The sequence below is a fragment of the Hemibagrus wyckioides genome, linkage group LG06 (assembly GCF_019097595.1).
Source record: "Hemibagrus wyckioides isolate EC202008001 linkage group LG06, SWU_Hwy_1.0, whole genome shotgun sequence".
NCBI classification, from domain to species: Eukaryota; Metazoa; Chordata; class Actinopteri; order Siluriformes; family Bagridae; genus Hemibagrus; species Hemibagrus wyckioides.
The window spans coordinates 20,110,396-20,126,252 of record NC_080715.1 but is presented as its reverse complement, the minus strand read 5'-3'; the positions used below and the strand labels follow the sequence as shown (position 1 = coordinate 20,126,252).

General features: G+C 37.2%; 1 protein-coding gene across 1 annotated transcript; it reads right to left on the bottom strand.

Moving 5' to 3' along the window:
* Positions 1-1,834: 1,834 nt before the first annotated feature.
* On the bottom strand, positions 1,835-12,564 carry atp1a1b (ATPase Na+/K+ transporting subunit alpha 1b). The gene is made up of 22 exons (XM_058393107.1): positions 12,397-12,564; positions 9,762-9,869; positions 9,609-9,668; positions 9,318-9,521; positions 9,109-9,222; positions 8,578-8,712; positions 8,357-8,474; positions 7,978-8,246; positions 7,550-7,858; positions 7,182-7,316; positions 6,721-6,916; positions 6,460-6,635; positions 6,242-6,378; positions 5,220-5,370; positions 4,869-5,037; positions 4,620-4,774; positions 4,417-4,540; positions 3,941-4,086; positions 3,719-3,849; positions 3,485-3,586; positions 3,275-3,366; positions 1,835-3,183 (listed from the first exon to the last, which is right to left on the bottom strand). The coding sequence occupies exons 1-22, from the start codon at positions 12,406-12,408 to the stop codon at positions 3,155-3,157; spliced, it is 3,072 nt and encodes a 1,023-aa protein (XP_058249090.1). The 5' UTR covers positions 12,409-12,564; the 3' UTR covers positions 1,835-3,154.
* Between the last annotated feature and the right edge of the window lie 3,293 nt (positions 12,565-15,857).

Sequence of the window (15,857 nt, the reverse complement as noted above, 5' to 3'; positions counted from 1 at the left end):
AAAAGAGAAGAGTTTACTGTATAATAAATGTAGTGCTGATCATATGGCTATAATGCCCTCAGCTCATCTGAGTCAGATCTGCAGCGTCTGCATCTACAACTACCAACAATGACATGGCTCTTATTTAATAAGTAAAAATCGTGTTTGTTTTTTTTAAACTAGTAGTATAATTCCAAATGTTTGAACCAGAGTTTATCGAGGGCAAAAAAACTATACATTAAATTGATGTTTTCCTTTAGGGTTTTAGACTTTATCCAAAGTCAGCCAGTCCAAAACTTTCTGCTCCTCTTCCCCATCACGTGTGAGCATTTTTCAACCTATGGGCCTCTTGGTTGCATTTGTTTATTGGTTTGAAAGGAATGGTGACATAATAATGTTACTGTTTTGGCCTCAAGTTTCTCTATTCTAATTCCCAGGACAGTAGGATTACAGTATATATTGTTGTAAATAACTATTATTTTCTTGTTCACCTGTTCATTGAAGTGATGGACTTTCATAAGCAGCCACCTGGCTGCCTTCTACTGAACGAAAGTATAAATATCTGTAAATGTTCTGTCAAAAAGTGCTTATACTCTTGAAATGCTGGGGGACCACCAAAGCAGCAACTTCAATAAAAACAAATTCCAGGAAATTACAAAAACTTGACAGAGAGTCTTCATTCAGTACCATCTGAGAAAATGCAATGTCTCTAAGCCCACTGAGACCCATTTTCATTCTGCAATTACTGAGGGTAACCTATTGCCTCCATCACTGTCTGGTCCCCCTCTGGTTCCAAGGCCAGGTTATGTTTTCTTTACTCTGCTAAGAGACTCTTTGGCTGCCTATTCTGTTCCATCAGGGCCTTGCACTTGTCCATATTAAAAAAGAAAGCTGAGAGGATTTTTACAGATCCCACCCATCCTTGCAATAACCTCTTCTACAAACAGCCATTGCAGATATCTGTCAAGGAGATTGCTGTCTGCATAACCCTTTACTTTGAGGTTTCCCTGAAGAACACTTGTCCTTTTTCCTTATCCTTATCCATCTATCTCTACATTTTAGACTTGCACAGTGTTTATTTAATTACATGCACTCACTTTTAATTTAATATCAATCAAGACTTTTTTCTGTCACTGAAAACAGATAAAGTATGTTCAGCTTCTTGTCTATTAAATGTGTTTTAATAGCTGGATTCTAGCAGAACGATTTGACTGAAGTATTTATCCTACAACTCTAGTAACTTGAGACTCCAAGTCAGGTGTGGTATCAGTCTGTTGTTGCCGTATGACTGACAGCTTAGTTAATTGCTGTTTTCAACAGTCTACCTGCTGCATCAATTATTCAAAAGATCAGTCTTTTGTGTTCACTGATAAGGTCTAGTATTCTTTGTGCTGTGTAGTCTTTCATGTGTATGTGCAAGCATTTGTGAGTCGCGGTATAAAGCTGCAGTATTTATATATACTCTCTTGCTATATTCTGAATAAACCTTCCTTTGTGTATTTGTGTGGGGTTTTTTTGGGATCTACTTCAGTGACAGATGACAAGCACTTGCATGTTCTCAAATGCAAAGCTAATTAGCAAATTAATCATTTATAGCTGGACAATCATCATTTACTTGAACAGCCTGACAGCTAGTATACCTTGTAACCTACTAAATTTTGTAGGTAGGGAACAAACAGGTTCCACCAAGCTATATGAAGCCAGAGAGTATCTTACTTCAAAAGCAATTTACAAAACAAGCAAGAAATAATAAATTTTTAAATATTCGTCTCATTCATGATAGGTACATCACATGACACATTTAATGATACTCCTGAAAAATGTTTGCATCCAAATGAAATGAAACAAAAGAACAGGTTTGTATGATTTTTTTAATGCACTGCTATAATAACTCATTTGCGACTGAGGCCTAAATTCTATTCATCTGCCAAAATTTTGACTATTTACAAACACAGGTGTATAAAGACCCTGACATTACATAAGTCACAAGTGGCCTAGAATTCATCCATGGCATCACATGCTGGGCCCCAGAGCTGGGGGCTCTTTCAGCCCAACAAGCACCCCATTTTCACTCAACTGCACAAAAGCTGCTCCTGCCAAGTCACATTCTCAATTCAACTAAAGCCCAATTCAAGCATCTTGGAACAGAAGAAGGCTATGAGCTGGAGACTCAGCTCTCTGTGCTAAAAGTTAATGTGTCTTGTTTGACACATTAGGAGAAAAAAAAGTCAATGAGTCCATGGATATTTAAAAATATATTACATTCAGTGCATTAGAATCCTTCCCTTGTGGTGTAATATTTTGTTAGGCTCATCTCACAGTAAAGAAACAATTAATCAAAGCCCAGAGCTTGACTACTCAATGACACCATTTTCTCCCCATTAATTCATTCTAATGAAGCATGGGAAATTCTGGCAGAGTTTGATGGTGGGTGGTAAGTTGGAGATAGCCTCAGCTGAGCTACTGGGCCCTTGAATGCATTATCTCACCCTCTCTAAGACATTTAATCATTTGTGTTTCACCTCAAGTGATGACAAATAATGATAGTGTGTATAAAACCATAAATTCACTAATTTAATATGTGCATCATTACGTGTATTTGGACAATACCAATTCATCACTGATTGTCTCCTTGTGTATAACTGACTCTCCAAAAAAAAAAAAGAAGAAAGAATAACACAGCGGTCTTGCATTTAAATAGCCTTTACACATAAAAGAGGCTTGAAGGAATGAATGGACAAATGAACAAAGCCAATAAAAGGGACCATGTTGTCATGGAGAATTGAAACACCTCCAGTGCAGGCTAACCCTGGTTCCCACAATGTACTTCCTCTCTACAAATGAAATACTTTAGAGCTGCTTGAGGGTATCCAAGCTACCACTTCCTTCCATTTTTCTCATCTTTCACTGTTGATCAGATTCTAAGAACCATCCAGTTTAAGTGTGTCACAAGACATACAGAATGCATTCCTAAATATAGAATAAAAAGACCAAAGATTGCTAAGTATTTTAAAAGAATGAAATGGGTCTACATTCATTGTTTATTCGCATTACAGTTAAAAGATGGTAAGAAAATTGGTTAAAAAACATATTTAGAGGGAAAGAGGTTAAAATCCAGAGTAGCAAACTATCAGAACTCTAAACAAATACACTCAAGTTCTGTTGATATGAGGTTTTAATAGTATGTCTCTCTCTCCACCCAGCCTAAAAAGTAAAAGAGGAAGAACACAGTTACAATTAGAGTGCCTTTAGATTCTATCTTTCATATTACCAGATAAAACAGATTTGTATTTACCTCCAGGATAGCGCCTGATGATGAGCTTTCTCATTTCATCATAGATAAAGATGAGGAGAGAGTATGGGAAAGCGCAGAACCACCAGTTGGGTCTGAAGAAAGAGCCAATAATCAAATTTCCAAATATTCACATGATTGAGAGGTTTTGTTGTATCTCATATAATACCAAATACATTATATATAAAGAATTAAAGTATTAATTCAGCTTACTTGAGCGGATACATTCTCAGAGCCACATCCATCCCTGGGCAGTAAGACAAGAATGCGGCAAGAGCAGTTTCCTCAAACAGTCCAAATATGAGGATTTTATTCCTGATTTAAAAATAAATAAGTTAAAAGCCATTTTAGCTGAGTAACATTTTGGAAAATATCCCTTTCATAACCCTGGTTCAAGCGTCTATACATTCTCAGATAAGTTTGTTTAATTTATTCGACATGACTTACTTCATTCCTTGCTGGAAGACAGAGTTCCTCCTGGTCTTGCAGATGATCAGGTCAGCCCACTGCACAACCACAATGCTGGTGAAGAAGGCAGTGTGGCAGGTGAACTCCACAATCTTTCTCTGTTCATATGTCTGAAATTACACAGGAAGATGTGAGCAAAACCTGTTAAAATAAATCCATAATGTTAATAATATCTTATTTTGACAGAATTGTGTTACTCACCCACTGCTGCCCATAGCTGTCCTCAAGATCATTAACATATTTATCATCCCAATACACACGGATTCCAAGTAGTCTTGCTGGCAGGAACCCGTTTTCAGCCAGGATAACAAAATACGTGAAGAAGCCAGCTAGCGCCTGTATCATACCTGAGAAAAACGTGGAATTGGTTTATGTAAAAGAATAAAGAAAGACATTTACCATCTTATGGGCTTTATTTATCTTTCACAAATGCTCATAGTATGTGAATATTTATCTTGACTAACTGTATTCTTATTTAAAAGTATTCTTGTTTAAATGTTTGTGTAAACAATTTAGGAATATATTCATTAACAGATTTGTTTTCACATTTTTACCATTTTCTACACCTACCCAACTCCTGAGATGTTATAAAGGAATAAAGTCAGCTTCATAGGAAGCCATTTTGAATCATTAACTTTTGCAATTTAAAAGCCATGTCATAATTACAGCATCCTCACCTATTTGGCCATACGCAATACTAATGAGTCTTTCATTTACTAGCTTGTCTGTTTTAGGGTTTCTGGGCTGTCTCTTCATGATATCACTCTCAGCAGCTTCATATGCCAGGGAAATAGCTGGGACCTTAATAAACAACACAAAGGACAGCGTTAGCCTGCATTACAATTACAAGCGCAGTGTTAACGGGAGGCTTTACACTGACCATGTCTGTTCCGAGGTCAATACATAGAATGGTGACAGTTCCCAGTGGCAGAGGGATGTTTGCAATGATGAAGAGCAGAAAAGGTGTGATCTCTGGGATGTTACTGGTCAGAGTGTATGCAATGGACTTCTTCAGGTTGTCGAAGATCAGTCGGCCTGAACAGAAGAAATGTATATACTTTAACAATAACACAGAATTCTTGGTTCTTGGAAGATTTCAGCAAATACATTAAGCACATAGTTTATTTACCTTCTTCTACTCCAGTCACAATTGATGCAAAGTTGTCGTCAAGAAGGATCATGTCAGCAGCCTGCTTGGATACATCTGAGCCAGCAATGCCCATAGCAACCCCAATATCAGCTTTCTTTAAAGCTGGAGAATCATTCACACCATCACCTGTAACAGCCACAATGGCTCCCTGTGGCACACAGTAAATTATGTTTTAATGAGATTTAGATTAATGAGATTTAGTGACAGATGTCTAGGCCTCTGCAGTAAGAAGTCAAAACCTCTACAAATGTCTTAGATTTTATTAAATATCCATTAAATTTTCCTGCATCTCAATACACATCAGATTATCAGGGGGAAAATAAAGATTACCTGGCGCTGACACCCTTCAACAATGATCAGTTTCTGCTGTGGTGAGGTTCTAGCAAATACTATCTCTGTGTGGTATTTTAGGATGTCATCTAGCTGTTCTGAACTAAGGTCTTTAAGATCTCCACCGTGGACCACGCATGCTTTAGCATCTCTAAAAGAAAAAAAAAACAGACATTAATTACTCTTCTGTTATTAATTGCATGAGCATTTGCAGTTTCAGCTTTTACATTAAATAAGTAACTCCTACTATCCTACTTATTAGGGTTTTCTGCTCTTGATAATCCGAGTTATTGTTAGTTTTAGCAGGGTTTCTCAGCAGCAGTCTTAAAAGTTTACTGCTGCATAGTTTCAAGCTCAAAGGTAGACAAATCAGTAGCCCAGGCCCCTGGGACAAATGTGGATTATGTGGCCTGGCAATTGTTCACAATCAGCCAGCAGTCACCTGCTTTGTTTTGCTTTTTCCATTCATCAACCAGAAAAAGAAAAAAAAAAAACTAATCCCTTGACTTTTGCAAAGCAAAAGTTTTTATTTTGTATGAATATTTCAGCAAAACACACTTTATAGTGGTGGGATCCACATTGATTCTCTAACTATAGCATTTGTCATTTGTTCTGTATCTGCCTACTAAACTATACACACTGGCTGTTACACTTACAAGGACGACATACGGCCATTTCAGAATAAGCTATGTTATAAGCACCTACTGTTAGCACAGCACACAGTCAATTCACAGTTAGAAATGCGGAGAAAGAATAAAAATGCTAGCCAGGATTGGATATTATCACTTCTGTGCAGTGTTAAGACAAAACAACACAGCTCATAGCCACAACAGCTTTCTGACCTTTTGACCAAGCCAAAAAAACAACCTGCTACCTCAAATGCTTTCTTTAAAAAGGATAGCCATTTTACTATTTGACTTCTCTACATATGAATTTATATATTTGATAATAATTAAATTGATGTTTGCTACCATTTTTTAGCCTCGTCATGTACAAAATTTAGAACTAATAAACAGCCATACCTTGGATTGACTTCATTGATAGGAATGTTCAAGCGTGCAGCAATGTCTTCAACAGTCTCATTGCCCTCAGAGATAATTCCAACACCTTTGGCAATAGCCTTCGCAGTGATTGGATGGTCACCAGTGACCATTATAACCTGAGAAAGAAAATATTCAATCATAAAAAATTCTAATACAGTAATGTAATTGTTGACACAGTCATACCATCAAGGCCATACCTTAATACCAGCACTCCTGCATTTTCCCACAGCATCTGGCACTGCTGCACGTGGAGGATCAATCATGGACATGAGACCAACAAAGCAAAGATTCTCAGTAGGAAAGTTTGTGTCATCTGTATCAAACTGGAAGCCCTCTGGAAATTGTTCCTCAGGCAAGAAGAAGTGGCAAAATCCTGGTAGTGATAGAAGCAAGAAGTTAGTTGCTAAATGGTTAAATCTCAAATTTAAGTTTTTCATCTCTTGTTTTTACTTTATTACCCAGAACTCTCTCTCCAAGCCCTCCCAGTTCCAGGTAAGCATTCTGAAAAGCTTCTCTCATGTCCTCGTCCAGGGGCTGAGCTTTCCCTTGTATCATTATGGTGCTGCAGCGGTCTAGTATTCTCTCTGGTGCTCCTTTCATTACAAGTAAGTATTTGGAATCTGACGCAGAATCTGGGTTCTTGTGCACTGAGAGCTACATTTTTAAATAAAAATGAAGAGAATGAGAAATTAATTAATGTTTCATAAATGTCGTTTTCTGCATAGCTGTATTGTATCGAAACCTATTTCATGCATTATTTAACTGAGCGATTATCATTATTGAAATTAGATCTGGGTTCATCGTGAAATTAAGCATCATGTTGAGATTTTGGCATACGGACAGATACCATCTTGGGAACTGGCTACTGTTAAGAATTGTTACAGGATAAAAGAATGTTCAAAATATCAATTGGCCCAACCTGGTATTTATTAGTGGAGTTGAAGGGGATTTCTGCCACTTTTGTATATTTGTCCCTCATTTCTTTTACAGATCCACAACAAAGTTCAATACACTTCAGGAGAGCAGACTCTGAGGCATCTCCAGCAACATCTCTCTTTGAGGAAGATAAGAGCATCAGAGGGGTAAACATTACACTACAAAATACGATAATTTATCATTATTTTTCAAACGTTTCATTGTTATTCAAAATAGTTAGAACAGTCTCTCAAGTCATTAGTTAAGCAGTTATTGTTTTCCTATATGGACACTCAGCATGCATCTACAGCGGTAGCAAGTACAGCTAATATACCCAGTATGATTAATGTGCTATAATATGAGAAATAATACCTTTAAAATAGGAACATCAGTTTGCTCTGCTAAGAAAACAGCCCTATTACAAAGACCAGCAATGCGTGCCAGGGAGGTCCAGGTGGCTGAGCTCCGATCAAAGCTGGTTCCGCTCTGGTTTTCTGTGGTGTCAGCTTCATGGATCTGGTTGTCAAACCACATGTGTGCAACAGTCATGCGGTTCTGTGTCAGGGTTCCAGTCTTGTCTGAGCAGATAGTTGAAGTGGAACCCAGGGTTTCCACAGCCTCAAGGTTCTTCACTAGGCAGTTCTTCTTTGCCATGCGTTTTGCTGTTAATGTGAGACACACCTAAGTGGATGAAAACAAAAATTTTAAATAAACTTCCATTAAGGTTTACTTAGTCTCTCTTGGCCAACATAGAACTAGAGTAAAGCTATAACACACAGACTTTTTTTTTTTGGACTTACAGTAACAGTAGCGAGAAGACCTTCAGGCACATTAGCCACAATGATCCCAATGAGGAAGATGACTGCTTCAAGCCAGCTGTAGCCCAAGATAAGAGAAAGGATGAAGAAGGAAAGTCCAAGAAATACAGCCACGCCTGTTATGATGTGGATGAAGTGCTCAATTTCAATAGAGATGGGCGTCCTGCCCACCTCGAGACCAGACGCAAGTGTGGCAATTCGGCCCATGACAGTACGATCGCCAGTGCTGATGACGATACCGCGCGCAGTGCCTAAAGGTAAATCACTACTATTACCAGGATTGTCTCTAATGATTTTCAACAATTTATTATTAATATTACAAAACCATTTGCACAGCATCCCTGCAATTACTGTAAAGTACCTTCCACACAGTTGGTAGAGAAGAAAGCGATATTCCTGGTCTCCAGAGGGTTATCATTGGAGAAATCTGGAGAACGAGTCTGAGGTTCTGACTCTCCGGTAAGAGATGAGTTGTCCACCTAGAAAATAATCAAGAAACGTGTTATGCAAGAAGATGCAACATGTAATGGGATTGGGCTTGCAACCAATAAGTATTCTCTACAATAAAGAGAAAAGACCTACCTTGCAACCATGTGCAGAAATGATTCGAACATCTGCCGGGATCCTGTCTCCACCTTTTACCTCCACCAAATCACCCAGCACCACATCCTCAGCATTTATGTGCTTTTTCTCACCGTCCCGGATAACCAGAGCTTGCTGGGAAAATGTATTTAAGATTAAGATTAAAGTTGTAAAATGAGCTTGAGAGAGAATAACCCAAAACTATTACATATCTATTTCTAACTATTTTAGATGATTCCATTTTTTTACAATTGCATTTATAGGGTACTTATCAACACATTCCCTCAAAAACATAGAAAATACCACTGTACAGCTTCGAATATTTTTCAGTGCACTTGTTTTTTATGTTTATGTGTTTATGAGCGCACATTTTGTTTTATGTCAAAGCACTTTGCAATGCATGAATAAATCTGATCAGTGAACCATTTCTAAATATGTAAATACTGCATATCTAATTACAAATCCTTAAATAATGTTTAAACAGCTTTAAATATATTATGTATTATTGCTATACAATAATAATTGTGTTACCTGGGGAACTAGGTTCTTGAAGGAGTCCATGATTTTCGAGCTCTTGGCTTCTTGGTAGTACGAGAAGCAACCAGTGATGATGACAACAGCTGAAAGCACAACTCCCAGATACAGCTGGGTTTCAAAGCAAAAGGCAGAATGTGATTAAAATATTTCATCTAATAAGATAAACTACACTAAAAGTGTCATGTGTTTCTATTTGTCCTCACATTGTCATTGGCTGGTTCATCTTCCATTGCTGCTTGAATACCATAAGCAAGGAAGCAGAGAACTGCACCAGTCCACAGCAGCATGGAGAAGCCTCCAAACATCTGCTTACAGAACTTCACCCACTCTGGTGTGGTAGGTGGAGGAGTGAGGGCATTGGGGCCGTCACGGGCAAGGATTTCTTGTGCACGTGCAGATGTAAGACCCTGGGAGAGATATTGTTTTTCTTTACCGTTAACTTGTTCTATGTGATATGGATTCTCTTAATTGTGAAAATACAGTAATTTGCTTACCTTGTTCAAGTCTGTGCCATATTTACGATGAAGCTCATCTAAGCTCAGCTTGTGATCATCCTTCATAGAAGTATCAATAAAAAACATTTTCATATTTTTGTTTCTGATGTTCCATATTCAATGTTATTCAAACAAAAAAGTTCAAATGCTCACCAAATCCACTTCCTTTTTCAGCTCATCCATATCTTTTCTGTTCTTGTTCTTTTTCTTCCCACTTTGCTCTGAGGTTGCTGCCAGATCATATTGATCTCGCCCTCCTTCCTGTGATGGTGCAGACCACACAGAGATTTATTTTGGAAGATCGTTATTAATTCATTTTTAAAATGACTGTTTCATGCCCAACATTACTTAACATTAAATAAGTAAGTTGTAGAAAGAGGTGACCATAATCTCAAAGATTTACAGAGTAAGTGGCATCGTGATTAGAAATGAAATTGGTTATGGTCCAAAAAAAAATCCTTCCTTTATGGAAAACATGTATTATCAGGTGTATTGCCATATGTAGATAATAAACATAAAGTTTGCAGTATACCTAGACCTATAAATGGTACAATTATTATTGGCTCTTCTATTGAGGCAACCAGCCACATTTTCCCCTATTCTTTAGAGTAACTCAGAGGCTTTCTGCAAGCTTCTGATGCCAAGTTGCGAATACTTTGTGACGTGTTGTGTCCTGTGTTCATGTGTACACTTCACATAATGCACATTTCACATGACCACTTGATTATTCTAATAAATAATAATCTGAAATTATCTTATCAATATGAATTTACTTTCTTTTAAATTTGATTTCTCTGTATTAACCTTCTTTGCTCGTAGTCCAAGCACTATGAAGACCATCTCAACTATGTCTGCATGTAGTTATTATGCTGAATTAGTGTCATTCTAAGTGGAACAAATAATTGGGAGCAGCACTGGAAAGAAGACATGTCTGGACATAAAAGTCATCTCTTTCTTTTTATTAGCCACTCGGTTACGTATTTCAAAAAAAGAGCATCAGCATATGTTAATACTTAATCATCGCTAATTGCTCTCCTGATACTTGAAACTGGGAGCTTTACAGGGCCTTCATCACCCGTGCTTTATTCAAACGACTTATTTATTCAGATTTTATACAGATAGCAATTAGATAAAGAATCTGATGCAATGAAAAGCATAGGCAATATAAATAGCATAGGCTACATAAAGCATAACATGTATTGCTATCAGTACATAACATAATACATCAGTGAAGTCACGTCCAATCCCTAAACAGCCATGGTGCTTTGCTGAAAGGCTCAGAAGTACAATTAGTAGACCTTCTTTATCAATTCCTCACAACATTCCAGAGGATTTGCTCATTCTCATTAGGAAGTGAAAATAATGACTGGTTTTGTGTTGCACACGGTGCATATGATTATCGTGCTCACAGTCCACTGTGTGGTGGAATAATTTTATCAAGCAAATTTTCTAAATGGTCTACGACATTTCAGTCAGCACAGCATGTTCCACTCTGTTGCACTGTGGTAGATAATTCATTCAACCATAACATACTGAGCACAGTAGGTCCCAAAGTGGAAAGACAACAGCAACAAGAAGTTGTAACACTGCAGTAAGCTTTGTGATAGGGATCACACACCATTATTAGACAATGGCCAAGAGTGCCTCAGGGAGTAAAAAAGGAGCTACTGTGCGTTCCAAAACAGGATGGAAGTTATTTGAGCACTCAAGCATCAGTCCTCTCACAGTGAGGGGTGGTTCAGTTGCCATGGATGATAAGACCATTTCAGGCAGGCATTTGAATGGACTACTTGATTATATAACAAAACATTTTTTGGCATGTTCTATGTTCTAATCCTATCTTCATCTTTATGCTTTCCCAAATATATTACATGTAGTGACACCCTTTCCACCTGTTGCTACCCAAATAAAACTTTAACCCACATAAATAACACACATCCTTTTTACCAGTAAAAAAGACATGAATATCACTCTGTTTAAATGTCTGGCTTTGGATCTGTCCATTGCGATGAAAAAAAAGTAAAGAAAAATATTCCTTTTTAGTGAATAGTTACATTCACCTGAATCACGTATCTGACTGACAACTCTTAACCTAAAGGAAAACAGTTTTCTTCCTTTTCCTAATTTTACACAAGTGATCCTTCAGAAAGAAACGGATTGTACATTTTAATAAATTCTTAATTAACACAGATGATAATTGCTTTCTCTTTCCTGCTTGGATTTATTTTTTATTTTTTTCCTTTTTACATCTTTATACTCAAACTAATGGAACTAAATAAAACGAGTTATATATAGTGCATAGTTTAATGGTTAAGACATGTCATTGTTTAGAACACAGTAAACTTGTGAAACATTTATAAGTTCAGAAAAACATTTAGCAGACTTTGAGGATTCTTTTTTGTTTGCATCTGTTGTCTCCATCACAAGCCTATGCCAAATAAAGTTTACAGACAAAAATCTATACATTGCATAAATATATATAGACATTCTATGAACATAGTATCATTTTTAGATTCCCAAGAAGCATCTTCTACCTTGGACAATATGGCCTTTTAAAATCACAGGTTTTTCACATAATATCCAGACTTATGTTTAATGAAATAAGAGCTAGGGATGAGCAGATCTCTCTTAAATTAGCACCCTGAACCACTTAATATAACTGTAGTGTCTGTATCTTCCCCATTATAACAGCAGGTTATTACGGTACTAAGACATGGCTAGTTGTGTGTAACTGCGCACTAACATATTTTGTAACACGTGTAGATTTTGTAGTCTGCTTTTTACTCACTCCGCGTCCCATCTTTGCGTGTCACCCGCTGAAGTCCCAACTTTCTTGGATGTCTTTGTGTAGTTCTCCGCTGCCTGGCTCAGCTCCCAGGACTCGCTCTTATTGCAATTAAAATAAAGTGACACACTTAAACAGCCGCTCCTCTGCACAGCAAGCGCTAGAAGAAACTCGTTGAAGTTTTATAGCAGGAGCTGCTATTCCAGTGACGTTGCTGCCGCTGCCATAGTAACAAAGGGCCTAGGGGCGTGGTTTGAGGACTCGAGGGGCTACTTTCATCCCAAGTGATGAACAGTCCCTGTTTTGATGGATGGAGGTACAGCTTAATTATCTCGAAGACTAATCGAAATCGACATCTAGCAATATAACAATGATTTTATATATCTGGATTCTCCACTAATGTTTTGATCTGATGGAACACAGCATTTTACAGTAATGACCATGTTAAGTAGGTGTGTTAGATAAGAGAAAGTTAGGGACCTGGTGGTATGGCAGAGGTGCTGAATCACATGTTCCCCTGTTATATCTTGAACGGTCTGTGAGTTTCACATGTTGTCCCTGTGTCCTTTGTGGTTTCTCTGGTTTCCCCTGTTTACTTCCGCCTTCCAAAAAACGTGCTGGAAGATGGATTGGCTACTCGAAATTGTTCCTAGGTGTGAATGTGTGTGTACATAGCACTCTGATGTGGACTCTAATTACATCCCATCAAGGGTATATTCCCACATCATGCCCAGTGTTCCTGAGATAATATTCAGCTCCACTGGCATACTAACCAGGATAAAACAGTTAGTGAAGATGAATGAATGAATGAATGAAGTTCCAGCCCTGTATTCAACTCCCATCTACATTTAAGTAGAACCAGGTCAGCTGACAAAATGATCCGCTACAGTTAAGTTGCATTGATAATCTAAAGACTTAATGTGGAATTTAACCATAGGTATCTAGAATATGTATATAAATATATATATATTTATATATACATATTTGGTATACATATAGTTCTTAGGTTTCCTTTTACTGTCTTTGTTTTGCTTTAAGGGTGCCAGTGATTTTGTGTTTAAGGGTTATGAAAAGTGTGATTATCTGTAGCTATGCAAGTAGCCAGTTTTTATTTTCTGCTTCCCATCTCTTTCTATTCTGCATTCTTTGTGCATCTATTAAATGTTTATCAAGTCTCCTGTTCTCATTCAGCAGTGAAAACTCTTACCCAAGAGTATCTTGGTGTATTTTTTCTTCTTGTTCTAGCAGAAATTGGAAAACATACATATTATCTATGTGTTGATGCTGCTGAATGCACATTTCACAGGAATGTCAGCTTGGACACCCCTGAATTATCCAGTGCTTTATCTTCTCAAGGCGCCTGTTGTGAAACCGTGAGTGTTGTGGCATGCTGCAGACACAGCCTAGAGATAACAGTATGGCAAGAGAATGGCCTTTTAGAGTAGCTACTTGGGGGGAAAAAACTTTTTGTAACAAAATGTTCTGTTGGAGAGACGCTTTTGTTTTGTAATGCACTTCAATAATGTGTCAAACACCACAGAACAGTAATAAAGTGACAAGGAAAGCGACTACAGAGCAACATTGTGGTGGTATAACTGACTCAGCGTTCTTATTCAGCTATATTTGATAAAATTTGATAAAAGTGAAGTCATAACTCTAGAGACTCAGCATATGATACAATCTATAATTATTGGGAGAAATGTGAATAAATAGTTTTTGCATTCCAGTATTGATGCAGTGGAAAATGTTGAAGAAGAAGAAATGAAAGGAAAAGCTACAAAGCATCTTTCTAAGGTGTTAGGCCACAAGATGACAAAACAGCTGACTGACAGAAAGCCAACAATGTGCCAATGACACAAATTCTACAAGTCTCTGGACCTTGAAATCCCATTCTTTCAAAATACATTCCCTCTGTTGGTGTTTTCCTTATGGTGGCTTAAAATGGCGGGCCAGAGCACTCCATTTGCATCAATATTATACTCATCATACAATAAAGTGATCACTAGTTTCTTGTAGATGGGGACATTGTCATCGTGAAAGAGATCACTCCCATCAGGATAGAAATGATTCATCATTCACAGGATAAATGTGATCAGTCTAAATAACCTTGTACATGCAGTTACTTTGAAGGGATTAGTGGATGCAAACCATGCCAAATTCACCTACAGCATAACTGAGCAATCATTTTTTTGTTTGTTGTTTGCTGTATGTTTTTTTTTCTCTGCTTGTTTCTTTGTTTGTTTGTTTTGTTGTTTACTGATTATTTATTTGCCACATGTCTGTATGTAGTTGTAACTGGAGTGTGCTAATGTTCATTAGGTCAGATAAGCCCAGGCCAGGCATGGGGCTGAGTATGAGGAGGATAAGCTGCTTTACACGTCTTATCTACAACTGAAACAAGGCAGAGACTTTACATTCCCATTCTTAAATGCATTCCACATACAGTTTGAAGTGACTGTGAATGATGTGAACCCATTATTATTTTTGATGAAGTGCTATGTGTAATCACTGTGGTTAATTCAATTATATATGATATGAGTTGATAAGCTTTTTAGTTGAAAGTAGTTTATGCTTTATGGTTCACTGCATATCTAAATAATATTGACTAATGCAGACAACAAGCCAAACAATGTAACAAAAGAGTACTAAAGCCCTAGGGTTAAAAGATAAAAATGTCTGACCCAGGCCTCTCAATTTCCTTGCTTCATCTGAAGTTATAGTGCTTATACCCTAAAACCAAAGTAAACTGAAATCACAGATCCATCTTTACCTACTGTTTTATTTTTGAAGCTCACCCTTGCTCTGGTATCTCCTGTGGTTATATATGACCTTTGTGAATCAGAGGCTCTGCAGTGCCTCTCTTTTAGTTCTGTTATTCACTACGACTTCTACACATCAGTATCTGTCAGTCAATACTTCATCTTTGACTCACTCTTTTTGTGTAGCATGCCAGCTGGTTCTGTCTCCCATTTTCTCCTGCTCTTTTTCCTTGTATTACTTCCTCTTGATACTGTCAGTAGATTGTCCTCTGCCTGACATCTCAGTTAAACATGGTTAAACTAAATCTGGAGGACAATAAAAGACTTTATTGCAGGAAATTACACATCTCTCTCTCCTGATTTTATAAACATTCACATTTGTAGTCACATCAATCATTTACATAGCAGTCAAAATTCTGCAGGAGATGTGTCTGGAGGAATAACTGGAAAAACGTCAGATGAAACCAAAGAATCTTTATTTATACATTGTGTGTATTTCAGTAATAGCAAAAAAAGATCTGTTGTAGTGGATCCTTGAGCTATGAGGGGGCAGCTCTACCCACTACACCACCATGGCACCTTTATTATTATTATTATTATTATTATTATTATTATTATTATTATTATTATTATTATTATTATTATTATTATCATTAATAAATACAACAATTAATCCAAAGGTAAATCTAAAAAAAAGTACACTTA

Excerpts from the sequence above, each read along its gene's own strand:
- atp1a1b (XM_058393107.1), bottom strand. Across the intron at positions 4,541-4,619 it reads TTGACCTCGGAACAGACATG|GTCCCAGCTATTTCCCTGGC; the intron begins GTCAGTGTAAAG and ends TTGTTTATTAAG. Across the intron at positions 3,184-3,274 it reads CATCAGGCGCTATCCTGGAG|GCTGGGTGGAGAGAGAGACA; the intron begins GTAAATACAAAT and ends TTTACTTTTTAG.